The 13,339-nt window shown below is 42.1% G+C and overlaps 1 protein-coding gene across 3 annotated transcripts in view; it reads left to right on the top strand.

Moving 5' to 3' along the window:
* The window catches only part of PPM1B (protein phosphatase, Mg2+/Mn2+ dependent 1B), a 68,253-nt gene that overhangs the window by 31,806 nt on the left and 23,108 nt on the right, over positions 1–13,339 (top strand). For all 3 annotated transcript variants that reach the window (XM_077485666.1, XM_077485667.1, XM_077485665.1), the window contains exons 3-4: positions 7,007–7,124; positions 11,971–12,082. In XM_077485666.1, the coding sequence (XP_077341792.1) occupies positions 7,007–7,124; positions 11,971–12,082 (230 nt within the window). The remainder of the gene's footprint in view (positions 1–7,006; positions 7,125–11,970; positions 12,083–13,339) is intronic.

Below are 13,339 nucleotides of genomic sequence, written 5' to 3'. Positions count from 1 at the left end.
GAAGGTTCGGTTCATAGGGCAACGACCAAAGGCACAAAGCCAAGATAACTAAGGAGTGGCTACAGGAAATCTGTGTGAATGTTCGCGTGGCCCAGTTTCAAACCCAATTGAACATCTCTAGAGAAATCTGAAAAATGGCTGTGCACCGACGCACCGCACCCAACCTGATGGCGCTTGAGGTCTTTCAAAGAATGGGAGAAACTGCCCACAAATAGGTGTGCCAAGCTTGTAGCATCGTACTCAGACTTGAGGCTATAATTGGTGCTAAAGGTGCTTCAGCAAAGACTGTGTATACTTGTGTACTTAATGAATTTGCAAAGATTGCAAACTTCTTCCACATTGTCATAATGGGGTGTTTTGTGGAAATTGAGGAAAATTAGAGTAATCCATTTTTTAATAAGGCTGTAACATAACAAAATGTGGAAAGTGAGGTGCTGTGAATACTTTCTGGATGCACTGTACGTCTGTTTAGTCTGAGTCTAGTTAGTGGGTTTAGGGAGAGAAGACTTTTTTTTTTTTTTTTTTCTGCCAATGAGCAAGTAGGGGTGCTGAAACGAATCGCTGCATCAATGACCAGCGACCATAGAAATTGATTGCCAGTGACGTCATTACCCCGCCCCTCCCGGGAGAGCGATCCGAGCTTATCCCATGTTGTGTACAATGCCTGCCTCTTTGCATCAGCGAAGAGAGGCAGGCATTAAAAATGGCAGATCGCTGCCATTACTAGTAAAAAATGCTATAAAGCTATCTCCTATTGTGTAAATGCTATAACTTTTGCGCAAACCAATCAATATACACTTATTGCGATATTTTTGGGGGGGGGGGGGGAAATTGTAGAATACATATATTGGCCTAAACTAAGAATATTTGCTTCTTTTAAAAAATATATATATATATATATATATATATATATATATATATATATATATATATATATATATATATATATATATATATATATATATATATATATATATATATATATATATATTCATTGTGATTTTTTTTTTTTTTTTTTTTTTTTTTTATAGCTATAAGATATCTATCTCGCAAAAATAAAACCCGCAGAGATGATCAAATACCACCAAAAAGCTCTGTGGGGAAAGAGGATGTCAATTTTGTTTGGGTACAATGTTGCAGGACCGCACAATTGTCAGTTAAATTAACAGTACAGAATTGCAAAAAAAGGCCTGGTCATTCAGCAGCCAAATCTTCTGGGACTGAAGTGGTTAAGGGAGTGAGGTAATTAATTTAAAGCGGAGTTGCAGGTTTTTTTTTTTTTTTTTTTTTTGTTTTTTAGAAGTCAGCAGCAACAAACAAAAATATCTTCTGTCTTTTTTAAGACACTCGCCTGTCCCACAATCCAGCTATGTGGCCACCCAACCCCTCTTTATCCCCTGCCTGTCTACAGCGCTGGCAATACTAGTGTGGGCATTTGGATGTGACAGTATGCAGCTTCACAGCCGGGTGCTCGTGTCTCACTGCGCTGTCCTGAATGGCCGGGCAATCTTTTGGGTCCTGTGATGTGTCACAGAAAATTGCAGGGTGGAAGGGCCGCCTTGGTGGCCCAAAAGGAAGTGGGAGTTCGTCGGTGATCATGGTGCATCGCTGATTAAATGACCAGATAATCGACTAGAGACCAGTGAAGATGCGCACCTCTAATGAGCAGGCAGGTGACTAGCTGTGACGCTAAACAAGATTATTTCTTGCCCCAGTGAGTGTGTGAATTTAGAACACGGGGTATATATGTCTTCCCTTATTTTTCCCCCCAACCAAACTTTAGTTTGCCCTGGGAGTGGAACATGTTTCTCACACTTTAAATGGTACTTCTTTCGTTCATTGGTGGACACTGCACTCCATTATTCAGAACCATACATGGGGTTTTATTTAAAGTGTCCTACAGGAGTAGGACACTAGGCAGAACAGACTTGGCTATGCCTATGGGCAGTCCTAGGTGATGTACACCCTCCTCTCTGCTATAGGCCTTTAGTTTTGCCTGCCTAGTTGGGAGTCAGGACCTACTTCCCTGCTGGTCCTGGCAAATTTTTTATTTATTTTTCCTGTGAAATCTACAGTCAAGTAGATCTATGTGCAGACCAGCTATGTGCTAGGTCGGCCATGACATGGCCCCACTGGATTTAAATGTTTCACGAGGTTGCATCAGACCAGCTCTTGGCCTGAGTCGCAGCTACCCTGAATGCCATTTGTTAGTCTCACAGGAGGGAAGTGTAAATGTCTTCCACAGTCTGAAATGGGGGGGGGGGGGCGGCCCTCCTAGCAGTTGCAGTCTTTCTGTGCACGCAATGGACCTGGTCTGGCAAGCCATGATGGGGGCTCCCTAGACCCACGGAAAAGGTCCCTTCAGCATGGAGTCACCCAGTGGTGCCCAAGCTATGCCTCGTAGCTTGCTATACAGACCTCCATTTTCAGTTGACTTCTATACTACCTGAAGTCCGGCTCCTTCCAAAAAATTGGGCCTGACTCTGGATTCATCTGATTAGAATGTTTCTTCCTCTGAACAAACTCCAGAAGTTGCATACTGCATTTCAACTACTTTTGTCTCGCAGGGGGGCCTCCCTGCGGTCTTGCATGTGGTTGTTTGGGCCTGATATCTACCTTCGAGGCGGTTCCCTACAAGATCCCTTCAAGTGAGATCTTGGTGTAAAGTGCCCCAGGTCCCTGGGCTATCAGATTCAGCTGAGCCAGAAAAACTGGTCTGATGTCTTCGCTCTCTGGGATTGTTCCAGCCCTCTCCGCTGTATGCATTCTAGAAGTGGAAAAATGGCAGGCAGTTGCATTAGTGTGCTAGTTTTGGTCCATGGTGTGGTCCCTTCACCAGGACATGTTTCATTGGATATGTCTCAGATGGGGCACTCCCAAGGTAGATCATTTGGCGCCCCAGCTTAGCGGAATGGTAGTGAGGTTTCTGGCAAGGCCATGGGCTCCTCTGGTGGCTTCTCTGGGAAGATTTACCACCTGACATGGATGACATACATAGCCTGGTGTGAGTTGCTTGCCATTTACACTTTTTTTTTTTTTTTCCTCAGTGGCTCAGATTTCGACCTCCCTTCACAGGGGAGGTTGAGCAGAACTTGGCCTTGAGTACTATCAAGGGCCAGGTGTTTGCCTTGGTGGTGGTTTTTCTTCAGTGTCTCCTGGTCTCGCACTCCCTGGTGCGTAAAATCTGCCTCCACTGGTGTTAACTACTCTTGGTGCGTTTGGTTCTACATTTCCTTTGAAAATATTCAGGAGGTTCCTCTGCTTGCTCTGTCCTCAGAAGGTGGCTTTTTTTTTTTTGTGCTATTAAACTGTAGGCATTACCGTGTCCCTACTACTTCTTACCTGTTGATCCACAAGGATAAAGTGGTTCTTCGCCCTTGTCCATGGTTCCCTCCTGATTCCTTTTGACTGAGGACGTTGTATTGCCTTCCCTGTCCCAGGTCAAAATGTCCTAGGGGATTGACCTTATATGCCCTGGATCTGTTTGGGCGATTTGGGTGCATTTGGCAGTCACAGGGTCTTTTTGGAGATCAGACTCTTTATGATCAGGGACTGTCTGCTTCTGAGACCTTTCTAGATGGCTCACAGACTGACACTGGTCTATTTTCATGTGTCTGCTGCGCTGGTTTGCAAGGCGGCCCCTTGGTTGTTGGTGTACACCTTCACAAAATTCTACAATGTGGCTGTGCTGGCATCCGAGACGAGAATGCTTGCGGGGTGTTTTTTTTTTTTTTTAATTTTTTAATTTTTTGCTTTTTTTTTTTTTTTTTTTTTTTTGCAAGGTGTTGCAGGCTGCCGTTTAGAGGGTCTATTCCCTCCTTAACCCCCCCCCCCCCCCCCGACGGTTTTCCCGAGTCTGGCTCGGGGTGGAATTTTTGTACCATTAGCGGTAACCCCGAGCCAGACTCGGGACCGCATTGCTGGATCCAGGAGGAGGTTTACTTACCTTCTCCCTCGGATCCAGCGTTGCCGTGCCTCGCTCGATCTATCACAGAGCCGATCTCCGTGCCCTGCGAGCGTGGGGACGGAGATCGGCGCCAAATTCAAAAAGTGAAACCTACAGTGTTACAGATTACATTGCTGTATGTAATAATTTCACATCCCCTTTGTCCCTAGTGGTCTGCCCAGTGTCCTGCATGCAGTTTTATACAATAAAAATTGTTCTTTATGCCTGGAAACTGGAGATTGTCCATAGCAACCAAAACTGTCATTTTACATGAAAAATGATTTTAGACCATCTAGAAAACAGCGATAATAAATTGTAATCACTCGCAGAATTGAGGGACAGCGATTTGTGGGGAGATCCGTCATCAAATACTGAAAAGTAATGACAGTGACAATTCTGCAACTGAGCAAATTTTGTTTTTTGATTACGTTATTGAATAATCTTTATTATTGTTAGACTTGGTACAATTATTTATAGTTATTTATATTATAATTTGATTTCATTTTTCAAACTTTATCATACCCGGGATGTCTGCTAGACTCTGGTTTGGACAGATTTAAGAGTTATCCCTAAGAATTACAGGACTACAATATAAAACGCCAAATTTTCATGCAAAATAATTGTACTGCTTTTAGCACCTAAAATCTGAAATAATCATACCGCCAGGGAGGTTAAAGGGGTGGTATTCAGGTTGGGCTCCAGTTTGTTTCTGCGTTGAGCCCGTTACCTAGTTGTAATGTTTGGCACTGCATTAGGACGTCAGTGGTTCTGAATTATGGAGCGCTGTCATTGAAAGAAAAAAAAATTGAAAAATGGATGTCACGGCAAGTCAAAAATCCAGAGTTCATTGACAGACACAGCACCCACCCCTCTAAGGAGTTTTGATTCTTCTGACACTGCTTGTTACTAAACTGACAGCCTATAGCAGAGTGGCGGTTTTATCACCTAGGACTGCTTATAAGCGTAGCAAAGTCGTGTGGGGGTGTTTTTTTTTTTTTTTTTTTTTCCCCTGCCTAGTGTCCTACTCCTGTAGGGCACGATATAACCCTATAGTTCTGAATAATGGAGCTCCGGTCTGTAAATTAACTCAGAGAAAAAATAGATTTTTACGGTAAGTCAAAATTCCCTTTGCGCTAAAGAGTCTGTGGTAGGTGTGGTCCTTTTTGATCATTGATTTCCTTTTTCTGACAGTCTTGCCGAGAATGTCTAATTTTACTTTGGCCACAGCTAATTTACACGCTATGTGATCAGGCAGTGTGCATGCAAGTTGATGCCTAGTCCTGCTAAAGAAGTTACAATTACGTCTGCTGTTGAGTTAGTCATTTGAAAAATTAAGTACAGCCCGCTCTCTGCTGAAAACTGGTCAGAGGAGTGCAAGACTACCTGCACGCCATTGAACCAGAGAAGTACAGCGAAATGAGCTTTGGCTATACCTCTCCTCCTTTTTATCAAACAAAACATAATTTGGCTAGGTTTTCTCTTAATCTCAATTGCAAGCCTTAAAGTGGTTGTAAACCCTTTTTAAAAAATCCTGCAAGACAGACATAATGAGCTAGTATGCATAGCATGCTAGCTCATGAATAACTTACATGAGAACGAAGCGGTCCTCAGTCTTCCTCTTCGCCGCTACCATGGATCCCCGAGCGACTCCTGTGTCTCGCGGCTCCGGCGCTGTTTGACCGGAGCCGCGATGCGCACGGGAGCCGCATATCGCCGCGATCTGCGGCCTGCCCCAGTGCGCCTGCGCACCACTGTCTTCGGGCAAATATCTCCTAAACCGTATAGGCTTGGGAGATATTTCTTGGACTTACAGGTAAGCCTTAATCTAGGCTTACCTGTAGGTTAAAGTTGGTTGTAAGGGTTTATAACCACTTCAAAAGTAGGACTATAGGCAAAACTTTATTTTTTTTTTCTTCTTTCCCTCCCTATTTTGGATAAAGCCCAGTGGGCAGATTTCCCTTTACTTCCTGTTCCATAGCCAAAACAGGAAATGCATGGATATCTCTTCAAATTATGGAACTTCTTTGGGAGGTCACTAGGACTAGTGTCCCCATTGGAATTTTTCCTTTTTATTACCTTTCTGGGGACAACCCAAAATTTTGGCTTTTACCTCCAGTGATAAAACAGGGTGAGTCTCAAAGTATTACTAAACCCAGGACCCTGCATTCACTAGCTGGTCTCCCACAGTACACAGAACATGGAAATGCAATTATTTTAGTAAATATAAACTGCTAAATACCTTTTGTCTCATAAGCAGTATATAGCAGTCTTGTGACTTCTATCAGTATCTGGTTAAAGCTTGTAGGAGGAGTTTTCATTCTACTGACTGTCCTTTTTGAGGCTGCATGACCTCTGATCCTCTGTTTGGACAGTGCTGGTTTGCCCTGTGCTGATCACATGCAATCTCAAACTCAAAAAAATCATCTGCCAGCAGATAGTGTGGAAGAAGGGGAGGATCAGAGAAGACAGGATCAAATTGCATTTTTTTTTTTTTTACACTTTTTTTAATCCAGAGGATTCAAATATTCGTTTCCACAGTGAGTATAACTAGCATGCTTTAATGCATATACAGACTGATGTTTACTGTTGTGGGTTCAGTAACACTTTAAGGGGGGCACTGACAGTTTTAATAATCCCCCCCCCCCCCCCTCACTGTTTTATTTTAAGGCAGCCAGTAAATTTTATGGACGGTTATGGCACTGATCATGCAGACATTTTTCCATCAGACTGGTTGGTTGTACAGAAGTCAGTGGATTGACTACTGTACAACCGGTCTGCTTACACAAATTGAAATTTGTCTGGTCCCTGCTGAACTGGGTACGTTTTGACCCATGTATGGCTGGCTTAGGGTGCTACTGCTAAAGTAATTGTGATCTCTCTTGGGGGGGATGCTTGGTGGGCAATGGCTTTTATGAGGACAAAGGCAAATTCTAACTGGTTTATTCCTCTTGGTCAAACTTTGGGCTGGATTTGGGTTTTGGGTACATGAATGGAAGCTTGAAGTGCTGTGTATTACAATGTTTACCCATGTGTTGTGTTGTGTTTTTATTTTGATAACAGGGAAGCCGTGATAATATGAGCATTGTGCTGGTTTGTTTTCAAAACGCCCCCAAGGTGTCCGAAGAGGCCATCAAGAAAGATGCTGAGCTGGATAAACATTTAGAATCAAGAATTGAAGGTATATCTGTCTGAATTTGTGTAGTGTGTGTGTGTTCTGCCTTCTTTAAAGGGAGCTTCCAGTTTAGATTGAAATGTTCTTTGCTTTTGGCCTCCTTATGTACTATTACACAGGCGACCTGATCTCCCGCAGTGCTTTTACTGTGCCATTGTATAGCGATGCATCAAAAGGAAATTGGTGCCCAAAAAATTCAAGATACATTGGACCGAAAATCGTTTAAAAAAGGAGGGAGAAGGAGGGATGTAGAGATTTAGAGAGAATGAATGTAGTGTATGTGTGGGGGGGGGTTTTGTTTTTGACATTGTACTATATTTGTTTTTTGTTTTGTTTTTTAGGGCAAGGAAAACTGCTTACTTTTTTTTTTTTGTCTTTAAATTCTATTTGTCTTCACACTGGTCCATTGTTATGTAAAAAATCCTGCTTGCTGCATTTTTGGTCAGTTAAAAACACCTCTCTGTTGAAATGCATCCATTACGTTTTTGATGCAGTTTTTGTCACATGCAAAATACACCATAAGCACATTAAAATCGTATGCGCTCTTGGCACCTTTTATTTTTTTATTTTTTTTATTTTTTTTTCCGGCCACTGAAATTTCGGTGCATCTCTATCATTGTAAGGTATGATGTAGAGTCAAAGCATAATGTGCACACACCACTCAGGCCAGTAATGAGCTGCTGACTGCTGGAGGTGCTCACCACTGTCAATCAATATGTGATAAAAGGGATGGCCACACACAACAGCAGAAAGCTTTTTTTTTTTTTTTTTTTAAATTCTTTATGGTCACCGTGCCAAACGGGAAAACTGATGCATTTCAAGTGTGCGGCCACCCCCCCCCCCCCCTTTAAAAAAAAAAAAAAATTTCTGCTGTAGGGTACAAAACCTTGTCCATTTATACTTAAGCCTGATCTCGATTCAGAGCTGTGCATGTGGCTCATGCTACTGTCAATCAAAATCTGTGATGAGGGGGGCATGGCCAAACTGCGTTGTCTGCCTATGGACACAGGCAATGAGCGCCCCCCCCCCCCCCAGGAAGCTGCTTTCTATGAGGGCACTTGCTAAAGAGGAGCCAGGAGCGCAAGATGGAGACACCATTTATGAACCCTAGAATGTGGTGGCCACATTGTGTTAAACCCTGGATCCCCCCCCCCCCCGCTGCCAGTTGAGATGGGTGCATACAATGATCAGCCTTATAATTTATGGAAGATCTAAATCTGTACATGCTTAAAGTGTTGGCTGGCGTTCACCTTTTAATTTATTGGTCAAGTCCATTTGCTAGTGCATATAATACTACCCTCTCCCCAGATTGTCAAGGTTTCTGTCCTCTGTTGCTCCTGGAGTGGGGGCACATACAAAGTATTAATAGCCAGATCACCAAGTGAAAATGTAGCCTGAATTTTAGGCTCTGGATTGGGAAGCTGCAGTGTTTGTGTATGTATATAATTTCCTAACTATGTAACCACTATCTAAAGGAAATGTTTGTTTTGATTCTATTATTGGTGATGGTGGTCTTACCTCACCAACCTATTTTGTAAATGAGAAATGAGGCAGCTCAGCTAAGTGTCCAAAAACTGCTTCTGTAGTGGCGATTTTGTTGGTCATTTTGTACCTGCGTGTTAGCAGGGACTTTTTCATGCATTATGGAAAAGGTTTAAAAAACGTGTGTGTGTGTGTGTATTTTTATTTAAAAAAAAAAAAAAAAAAAAAAAAGGTATCCCATTAGAAGGGAAAAAACAAACAACAAACACACACGGCTTTTTATTCATGTGGCCTTTACGTTTTTGTGTTGTGGTGTGTGTGTTTTTTTTTTTTTTTTTTTTTTTTTTTTTTCTACAAAACCTAGGGTGAAAGGATTCTTGTAACTACCAAAGAAATATCAGACAGCTGAACATAGCTGTAGAAACATCTAATCGTTTTTAAATAGCGTAGTAATAAACCAAACTTTATTGCCTGCAAGTTAAAGTGGGTATCAAGAAGTCCGGTAAAATTGTCACTGGCCATGAAACGGGAAGTAGGTGAAAGCATCAAGTCTTAAACAACATGCTCTGCAACTAGGAAATAAGTAAAGAGGGAGTTTGTTTACAGTAGGAAGGTGGAAAATAAGTGAGGTAAGGAAGAGGAGTGAGCGCCAAGAATGCCCAAAACCAGCAGCTCAAAGCTGGACTATTATAAAGTATAAACAAACAAAATAGTGTAGCGCTTTGTTTATATTTTTGGGCTTTGTTTGCTGGAAGTGTTAGCAGCTGTTTTTCACTCTTAGTTTAACATAGTGCAGTGTCTTCCCCCCCTATCTATTATAAAGTATAGCTTTCCGTGGAGAGTGCAGGATGTGCATATTGTGTACACAGGGTCCAAATTTTGGAAAATGTATTTTGCTAGTCCAATGGGATACTGGTCAGTTTCCCCTTAATTTAAAAAAAAAAAAAAAAAAAAAAAAACCTGTCGATCCACTGATAAACGTCCTCAAAGGAAGCAAATACTTTATTCCAGGCTTTGGCGATGGTCTGCTTTGCCGCTAACCTTTTGTATAAAATCGGGGGGGGGGGGGGGGTTAGGGTGGTTAAGGTGCAATAAATCATACCAAGGATCTCTGGGGAAAGGCTGATCGAACAGCACATGTAGGAGCTTGAAGACCTTGGTCCAAAACAATGTTAATATGGGACATGCCCATCAGATATGTATCGTGTGACCTGATGTTGCGCATCCACGAGAGCATAGGCCAGCAGGAGAAGCCTGAAGATGGGCTACACGTGATGGGACCAGGTCCTATCTGGTAACTGTTCTGAACCCACACTCGATAGTATTCACATTAATAGAGCAGGAGGCTGTTGTAGCCCAGATTTGCAGCCAGTCTGCTCAATGCCTGGTGCACCGGTGGTCAGTCTCCCACTTGGAAATGCAAGTGTAATCAGTATGGTTATTTGGAATTATACAGTTGGGGGAGAGAGACGTATGGTGGAATATGTTCAAATAGTAATAGCTGACTTGTAAGGGCTTCATTAGTGAATACAATGGAGAGCGAATGTTTGTAGAAATTTAGATGACGGGGTGTGGTATTTGTATCCTTCGTAGATGTGGCCATTGAGAAATTGCCTACTCCCCCGAAGTAAAGTCAATGAGTCCTTGTGGTGTTGGCCATACAGTAGTAGATTTTCAGATGAGAAGATTCGAATTGGCATTCATACAAAAAATCTTTGTACATTTTGATGAATGGACTAATGTTCCCAACATTGCTTTTTAACATTTTAATTTTTAAGATGAAAGTAATTCCCCAAAGAACCATACTGTGTCTGCAAGTTTGTTGGAAAACCCTTTGCCATTCTGCTCCTTCAAATTTTTCCCATGACTGTGGTAAAACTATTGTAGATTTGATCCCACTAACGATTAGAAAATGTGATTTATTAACATTTTTAAATTTCCGTGCAAATATCTATAAGTGTCATGGTCAGAAGAACTTTCTTTTTCTTTTAGAGCTCTAAAATAACATGAGGGCTTGTTTTCTCTTGTTTGCTCTTGTCTTGTGTAACATTGTAGAATGTGTAGCTTTTTTTCCAACCTGCTGTTCTAACTAGCTTGTACTAATCTGCATGGGTGATTTCTAGTTGTCTTCACTTGATTGCTAAAACAGCAGGGCCTTATAGTGCAAGCTGTATGGTCTTGTGTAGCCAAGGTTACCAAAGCGTCACACAGTGCTGCAATTAAAAGAAGTTTTATATTGTGTTTTAGAGTTTGAAGGTATGAAGATATGTATGTGGATATGAGCTCAAAATACCAGCATTGGGAGGTTACTTCATCTAGACATATGGTTTTTGTTTCTGAAGGACAGGTGGTATAACTTGTGACCTTTTTTGTATAAAAGCCACAATTTAATATGGGTATTAAAACCTTATTTATTTATGGATTGTAATTGTGTACATTGAGGACACCCATCTTTGCGTATTGCAGTAAGTGTTGCCTGCTTGGTAGCTTTGGAAAACCATCTATACTACATTAGCAAAAGTATTGGGATACCTACCTTTACACGTACATGAACTTTAATGGCGTCTTAGTCTGTAGGGTTCAATATGGAGTTGGCTCGCCCTTTGCAGCTATAACAGCTTCAACTCTTCTGGGAAGGCCGTCCACAAGGTTTAGGACTGTCTATGGGAACGTTTGCCCATTCTTTAGAAGTGCATTTGTGAGGTCGGACACTGATTTGATTTATTTTTTGATGAGAAGGCCTGTCTCAGTCTCCGCTCCAATTCATCCCAAATGGTGTTCTATAGGGTTGAGGTCAGCAATCTGTGCAGACCAGTAAAGTTCTTCTACCCCAAACTCTCTCAACCACCAAATCTTTGTAAATTTGTTTTCCACTGCAGCAAAGTGGGCTATTATATTTCATGCCATATCTGGCCTAAACAAAAATGGCCCCCGGCCACTGGTTGGGCACCCCTGGACTAGGATAAAGCGGAAACGTGACCCTGTGTTTTTAGGTCACCAGCACTTAAATCGGAAGTTCCATTCTTGTGTGGAACTCGGCTTTAAGTATACCTGGTTGGTTCATCACTTCTGGAAACGGAACAAGTTTTACACATTTTTATTCTTTACCAGCAACTTCTGCATTGTGTATGTGTAGCTTGACATTTTGAAGGTATGCCATCCTGTGAGGTTTTGTTGTTGGTATATACACCGAGGATCCTTGTTCATGCTTCCCTAGAATAACATGACATGCTGTTAGCATAGTTGGTGCGCTTCACGGTGATATAAGTTTACATAAAGCTCTGTATTTATAGCAACTTACAAGTTGCTATGCGTCTGGTCTGTTTCATTGTTGCCAAAATAAAAATTTGTTACTATTTCTTCCTTGTAGAAATCATGACGACTGCCGGAGAGGAAGGAATGCCAGATCTCGCTCATGTAATGCGCATCCTGTCAGCGGAGAATATTCCAAATTTACCACCTGGAGGTGGATTAGCTGGAAAGTGAGTGGCTGAATGTAGTATTAATAGAAAATGTTATGAGGATGCGCCTATTAAAGCTATGGATTTACAACTGAACTCCAGAAAAACTAAATTCATTTATTTTCATTTTATAAAAAAAAAAAAAAAAATTGGCTTTTCACAATGCACTACATTGTAGAACTAACTAGGTAAAGGCATGTGTGTAAAAGATTAGATTTCCATTGGGGTTTATTTATTTTTTGCAACATGGTCTTGAATGAATTTGTTAGGAAAAACAACATTACAGGGGTGTTAGCCCTTACCTATGCTATCCAAAAAGCTTAACAATTGTTTTTTTTTTTTCACTGGAGCTACAAAAAATTTACCTGGTACGACTTACAAGATGGGGTCTGTAGGCTTGTTCTTAAAGCGGGATTCCACCCTAAAGTGGAACCTCCGCTGATCGGATCCCTCCCCCCCTTTTCAGGGGGGAGGGGGGGTGGAGATACCTGTCAAAGACAGGTATTTACACCCACTTCCGGGCATAGACTCCCGTGGGAGTCTACGCCATTTCCTGCCCTGCCGCGCTGTCTGCTGGGACACACACGGGTCCCAGTGACAGCGCGGAGATTTCCTATTGCGCGGCGCGACTCGCGCATGCGCAGTAGGGAACTGAAGCCGATTCGCTTCACTTCCTGATTCCCTCACCTAGAATGGTGGCGGCAGCAGCCGAGAGCCGAGCGATCGATCGGCCTCAGCTGCCGGCATCACTGGAACCCGGGACAGGTGAGTGCCCATTTATTAAAATTCAGCAGCTGTAGTATTTATAGCTGCTGGCTTTTAAATTTTTTTTTTTTTTTTTTTTTTTTTTTTTTGGTGGAATCCCTCTAAGTTGAATCTGTGTGTAACCCGGGGGGCCGCCTGTACGCCAACAGATTTACCAGAAAACCTTTACTTCCCTTTCACAATCAGCATTTTCTATGGGACACTGTACTACAAAATACTCCCACAAACGTGGGCCATTGATTGCAACCAAGATTTGTTAACTTGCACACACAAAAAAGCATTTTGCTGTCTGTGTGCCTGGATTTGGAAGACTTCACCTTACTTTCTGTCCTAATGACAATTGGCTTTTGAAAATGTTGGGTTGTTGTGAAAACAAGCATTGGTGATAAAGCATCAGTGGAGACACCTTTTTCCCATAACTCTTACAGGAGTGAATTTCCCTTCCTAGGGGTAGATTTCCTCTCACTTCCTGTTGTCTTTCTCCGTTTGTAAGTAGAAGTCGTTTGTAAGTCT

This window comes from Lithobates pipiens, unplaced genomic scaffold (genome assembly GCF_037356315.1).
Source record: "Lithobates pipiens isolate NorthernLeopardFrog02 unplaced genomic scaffold, aLitPip1_a1.2 Scaffold_18, whole genome shotgun sequence".
NCBI lineage: Eukaryota > Metazoa > Chordata > Amphibia > Anura > Ranidae > Lithobates > Lithobates pipiens.
Note: the sequence above shows the minus strand (reverse complement) of the source record. Positions and strands in the feature narration are given on the sequence as shown.